At 50.6% G+C, this 6,298-nt stretch overlaps 1 protein-coding gene across 1 annotated transcript in view; it reads right to left on the bottom strand.

Moving 5' to 3' along the window:
• Window positions 1–297: 297 nt before the first annotated feature.
• LOC103747994 (HLA class II histocompatibility antigen, DM alpha chain) overlaps window positions 298–6,298 on the bottom strand; it is a 6,873-nt gene continuing 872 nt past the window's right edge. Inside the window, exons 2-6 of the mRNA XM_008850567.3 lie at window positions 5,305–5,668; window positions 3,556–3,840; window positions 2,203–2,481; window positions 1,869–1,997; window positions 298–1,513 (exon numbers count right to left, since the gene is read on the bottom strand). Coding sequence (XP_008848789.1) covers window positions 1,509–1,513; window positions 1,869–1,997; window positions 2,203–2,481; window positions 3,556–3,840; window positions 5,305–5,389 — 783 coding nt within the window. The 5' untranslated portion in view covers window positions 5,390–5,668 and the 3' untranslated portion in view covers window positions 298–1,508. The remainder of the gene's footprint in view (window positions 1,514–1,868; window positions 1,998–2,202; window positions 2,482–3,555; window positions 3,841–5,304; window positions 5,669–6,298) is intronic.

Here is a 6,298-nt window from a genome sequence, read left to right as displayed (position 1 = left end):
CTCTCCACACACACACACACACACACACACACACACACACACACACACTGCATGAAAATTAAAGGAAAGGAAAGGGTGACAGGTTGCCAAGTTCTGTGAAGTTCGTGCATTATTATGCATTTCTTTCTATGCACCAAATACCGTCCTCAGCCTTCTACAGATGTCAACTTATTTAAAATTCACAGAAGAATTGGGGGTATAGCTTAATCGTTGAGCACTGGCCTAGCATGCGTGAGGTCCTGGGTTTAAAACCCAGCACCACAAAAATAAACAAACGTTACATTCACATCAACTCCATAAGGCAGATGGCAATTTTATTATCACCCTTTACTGAAAACAGTAGTAAAGGCACAGACACCAAGACAGTCAGCAACTCCAAGAACTCAGAGCTAAAGCTTGACAGTCATGACTGAATCCGCATTGGTCTGGTTCTGGAGCCCTGTGTCTTCACTGGTACACGCAGATCTTATAAATGAAGTGGTCCACGGGAAGAACCAACCCCTGGGAAGGGTCAGATGCTTTCCCCTGGATTAGACTCCGATACAGTATGAAACACAGAGACTGCCTTGCCAATACCAAAATGATCTCACTGTTAACCTCAATGCTAGCCGTCCTCCACAGCAACTCCCACACCCCACAGAAAGCCAAGAATAAAGTGCATTCAGGGCGGTTTACCACCAGTGGTCATGTGCTGCCTGCTCCCACCATCAGCCAGGACCGATGTCACTTTAGGGCCTCACCAAGGAGGTCTGCACAGGACTGACAACCAATCAGAAAATCAGCTTTCCACCTTTGAGCTCCTGGATTCCCAGCTACCTTGACGGTTGCAGAGAGCTAGGTGTTCCCCAGTGCAATGGGCATTAGCCATAAATGTTCCCACTAACTAGGTCTTCCCCAGAGCAATGGGCATTAGCCATAAACGTTTTCACTAACAGCAAAGTTGGGGGGCGACACGGGGGCAAAAACACTGGCGGCTTCCTCAAGCGTCTTATGAGCAGATTACAGTGCTGCCTTCCTCTAGAATTTTGCACAAGCTGATGGAGGTAAAAAGTCATTGTCATGCTGCGGACAGAGAACAAGAGCTTGGCTGGGGAGTGAGGGGTTTTCCCAATCTCCCTCTCTAGTGAGGGCGAGCTGTGTCCAGGTTAAGGCATGCTGAATTTGAAATGAAAACCCAATCAAGTTCAGGTATCTAGAAGCAAATACCATGAGTTTAGAAAAATGCTACACTGGGGTGGGGTGTGGAGAGAGTGCTTGCCTGGTTGGGGGTTGGGGAGGAAGAGAGAGAAGGTTGTGATGGTATCAAGAAATGAGGTTTATTGCCTTGATCTGGGCTTCTCTGGATGCAAACCCAGGGTCAGCAGAACCTCAGCAGAGACACCTGCAAGGTCCACACACCCCTCCCCACACACACCCTGGAGCCCCAGGGACTTCTGCTGGGATGAGAGATTCCCTAAAGCATCTCTGCTCGGCCGGCTGGAGCTGCTCCACACTCTAGTCCAGAAGAATCAGTCTGAGGAGAGAGCCGGATGGAGGAAGGTCAGCAGGAGGATCTCCTCCTCCTCAAAAGTCTCCCTCTGCCTCCAGCACACCCAACTGAGGTTAATCTTGTTCCCAAATCATCTCCAAGCGTCTTTCCTACAAGTCCCCACGTCATGTGGCCCGTCCGCAAAGCCATTTCTGTGATGCATAACTTGGGCATAAGTGGACCACCAGATAGCAGGATGTGGCCCGTTATGCTGGAAACTGGCCCCTCCACCCAAGGACCTGTCCACCACTGTATGCACCGTCCCCCCAGGCCACAGTACAATCCTGGCACACCCACACTCACATCCTTTTACCTGGCTTTCCCTCCTCCACTGACTTACCATCTGAGCAAGGTTTTAGGGAGCAGATGAAGAGGGCAACGCCCACAATGATGCCCAGCACACCCAGGCTGAAGGCTAGACCACATAGCACATTCTCCAGGAGGTCTGAAGGCAGGGCGTTCTGGGGCACTAGAGCAGAGCACGGAGGTCAGCCTGCAGACCTGCCTGGGGAGCCCTCCACCCAGGGCATACCTTGGGTATCTGAGGTAATGTGGGAGAACTGAGATTGGAAGCTTGAACTGTCGATAGTGAGAATGGACTAAATAATGTTCCCCCTGTGGGCCTGTCCCTTCTTGCCCCTCAAAGGACCAGACTCCAAGGGAAGAGGTCTCACCCCAATAGGAAATTGCTGTGTAGCGGTCAATTTCATGAGTCACCATACAGGAGTAAAGGTCATAGGGTTCCGGTGTGAAGTTTAAATAAGAGAAGGCCTGGAAGGTCAGTCCATTGAGGGCTGAGACAACAGTGGGCCCAGCTCCCTCCACAGGGACGGAATGATGCTGCCAGTTCACACTCAAGGTGGGTGGGAAGAGATTGCTGATAAAGCAGACCAGTGTGTTGGGCTTGCCAAACTCCAGAGGCTTCAGCGTGAATACCTCAGCAACTGGAAAACCTGGTAGGGGTTGGGGGTACCAGGGAAAGAAAGGACAAGTTTAGATAGTACCATGGTGCTTGGGGAGGGCAGAGACGGAGTCAATAGAGAGATGAGAGAATATCTGTGGCTGTGAGAGGGGTCTCCTAGTCAAGACCTGCAGCTAGAGGCCACTGGGGACCCATCTGCCCTGACTTCTGCCCTGACTTCCAGCAGTACTTCCTGTGTAGACCCATGCTGGCTCCTAATCACTGGCTTTTCATTAAAACACGGGATCGGGCTGGAGAGATGGCTCAGCAGTTAAGAGCACTGGCTGCTCTTGTAGAGGGCCTGGGTTCAGTTCCCAGCACCCACGTGGCAGCTACTAACCATCAGTAACTCCAGTTCCAGGGGATCAGACGGCCTCTTCTGACCTCCTCAGGCATTCCATGCCTGGATGCATGTACACACATGCAGGCAAAGCACTCATATACATAAAATAAAAATAAATAAATCAAAGAAAAAGCCTTCTTTGTCATTGGTAAGTCATTGGAGGAGGGGAAGCCAGGTAAAAGCCTTCTCCCTTCCATGTTGGTAAGCACAGTAATACAGGTGCAATATTCAATAGGATCAACCAGCCCCTGTCAAACTCATCAAGTTCAATCGATGGTTTTCAATGCCTGCACCATGCTCTAAACTATTTCCTTACAACAGCAAAACGCAGATTGTAGCTGATGGGAAACCAACTGTTGAGGTAAAAAAGAAAGGTGCTAGGGGCTGGAGAGATGGCTCAGGGGTTACGAACACTGACTGCACTTGCAGAAGACCCGGGTTCAAATCCTAGCACCCACATGGCAGCTAACAACTGTCCGTTACTCCAGTCCCAGGGAATCCGACAGCCACTTCTGTCCTCCTCAGGCACTGCATGACACGACATGGATGCACTTACCTACATGCAGGCAATACATGCAGACACACACAAAAAAAATAAAAAAAAAAGAAAGGTGTTGAGCAGCTCACAGCAGGGGAGATGAGAGACGATGTGAAGAAGTCTTGGGGGGTAAGACTGTAGCCCTCCAGACCCCCAGCCCCCAACTCCCTGAAAACCCCCCTGACCTCTGGACACTGGGATTTTCCCCTCAAGTTGAGGGCCCACTTCCCCAATCAGCGACTCGCAGACGTTCTTGTCAAATAAAATGGCTGTGCTGTCTCCCTGATCCTGAGCCCATCTGGCAAATTCAGGCAGGCGGGGCACTCGGGTGTTCTGGGAGAAGTCGAAGGAGAATAGCAGGTCCTCGTCGTAGGTCTCGGTGAGCCCCAAGCCCGGACTCCCTTCCTGGCAGAACAACGTGTGCCGGAACGTGTGGTTTTGCAGGTCGGCCCTCCACTCGGGGGTAGGAGCTGCAGAGACAGGGTGGGTTCAGGGAGGGGGGAGACTCCTGATTTCTCTTCACGTTAGGAAACTGCAAGGTCTGCTTCACGGGAAGAGATGTGGTAGAACCTCTCCGTCTCCTGCTTGGCTCCTCCCAGTGTAGGGGCGGAAGGGGGGGTATATTAAGGAAGCTCCAAATCTCCCTTGCACACAAAAGACAACTATCTAAAGATGTAAAAAGACAAAAAGAAAAGAAAAAAACAGTCAGGTGTAATGACTCACACCTGTCATGCAGCACTTGGGAGGTAGACGCAGGAGGATCCTCAGCTGGGTAAAGAATTTAAGGCCAGCCTGGGTTCCATGAGACCCTGTCTAAAACAACTGGACAAAAAAGAAAGCAGAAGTCCGCCAGCGGAAGCGACAGATTCAGAGTCACTCTGCTGGCTGTGTGTTTGTGCTCCAGGCACAGAGGCAGGTGGGTACTAAACTCCAGGTTACATTCTGACTACCAAGTCAAGCACCCCAGCACAAGGCTCACTCCCCCCATAGGGGATGCCTTTGTCTAATTTAATAAGGCCTCAGCCACATGGAGTCTCAGAAGTCACTGATGTGTCTCCTGCCTTGGAAGGGGAAAGGTCACAGGCTGCCTAAAACATAATCTCACTGCCCAGGATGCCCCAGATACACACAGAAATTGAAAGCCAGTCTCTGAAATTCAGCCCCACACCCACCCCGTGGCCACTTCACTGGCACCTGGACTCTGACACTCCCTCACCTAAACCCTCCAGTCCTTGAACTGACAAGATTGGGGGAAGTGACCCCTGACTGCAGGAAATAATATTCCTCTTTGAAACTCCTGGCAGGAATCTCCCAGACAGCAGAAAACTTTTCAACCAACATCAGAATTACAGACCCAAGACCGAGGGGATCGTCCAGACTGCCCAGTCTTCATTCTGCCCCAACCTTCACAGAGAAGGTTTCAAGAATCACAGGGTGAATGGATGACAGACTAGGGCAGGTTCCTGAGAGGGAGCATGGAAATAACTCTTAGTGGACTTCTGAGACAAGTGTTGTCAAGTTAGTTGAGGCTGGCCTTGAACTCCTGATCGAGCTGGCTCTACCCTCCAAGAGCAGAGATTACAGTCTTGCACCACCACACCTGGCTTGAAAAGAACACCTACTTCGTGAAGTCCCCATGCCTAACATTTTCCAACTATGTGAACTTGCACAGGTCACGTTTTTAACTAGCTGAATCTGGTTTTCCTCGCCTGCATAGTGTGCAGAACAACTTCTGCACACACACACTGAGGCTGTCAACACCGGCAGGGCTCAGCTATGCACGGAGACCAGTTCTGCTACTGTTTTGATAACCGCAGAGACCCTCCCACCAGCTCCTAAAGCCCAGGGCTCTTCTTTCATTTCTTTAATGCTCAGGTGCATGCCCTGGGCTCTCCCGCCCTCAGGATGGACATGAGGGAAAGCCACTGCCTCACCTGCAGGGACCACCCAGGAGTGGGGCAGCCACAAAAGGTGTAGCAGCCACCGCAGCACGGCTCCTGGGTTCTGCTCATGATCCATATCTTCACAGTCTGCAGTTAGTAGGAGCTGTCACCCCAGACCCAGGTCCCCAGCTCCTCCAGATCCTCAAATCACGTTTCCACAGCGCATTTCCAATAGTTGCCCATGTCATTTAGGTTACACCAATCGTAGATGTGTAGAATGTCCACATCATCAGTTGCTGAGGAGAGTCCCTGCAGCTAGCAACCTCCTGAAGACTTGGCAGGAGAAGAAGGCCTTGCAGGAACATCTGCCTCCTAGTGGAGGCCCGGCTTGAGTCTGAGGCTGTCCCAGCGCCGCCTGGCGACAGAATGCTGTGATAGGCTGGACTTTTCTCTATCAAATCCCCAGGGCTCTGATATCCCGCCTCCAACTCCCTCCTAGAAAGGTTTTTCTCCTACAGGCGCAATTCTAACTCATTCCACAGATATAAATTGAAACTGTAATCAGTTATTGGGATTGAGTCCAGTGCTATAGGGAAACACGGCAACCCCTTATCTGAAGTTGAACTTTCTCAAGTTTCAATTACTTGGAATCAAATCCAGTCTAAGAGTATTGAATAGGGGCTGGAGACATGGCTCAGCAGTTAAGAGCACTGACTGCTCTTGCAGAGGACCAGGGTTTCATTCCCAGCACCTACATGGCAGCTAACACTGTGCATAAGTCCAGTTCCAGGGAATCTGATGCCCTCTTCTGACCTCCTTTGGCATTGCACAAAGCAGGTGCAGTTACACACATGTAGGCAGTATACTCATACACATTAAAAAATAAAATAAAATAAATATTAAAAATATTGAATAGAGCTGGGCATGGTGGTACACACCTTTAATCACAGCACTCGGGAGGCAGAAGCAGGTGGATCTCTATGAGTTCAAGGCCAGCCTGGTCTACATAGTGAGTTCCAGGACAGCTGAGGCTACAGGGAGACCC

The sequence above is a fragment of the Nannospalax galili genome, unplaced genomic scaffold, assembly GCF_000622305.1.
Source record: "Nannospalax galili isolate Female #2095 unplaced genomic scaffold, S.galili_v1.0 scaffold3450, whole genome shotgun sequence".
Taxonomy (NCBI): Eukaryota; Metazoa; Chordata; class Mammalia; order Rodentia; family Spalacidae; genus Nannospalax; species Nannospalax galili.
Note: the sequence above shows the minus strand (reverse complement) of the source record. Positions and strands in the feature narration are given on the sequence as shown.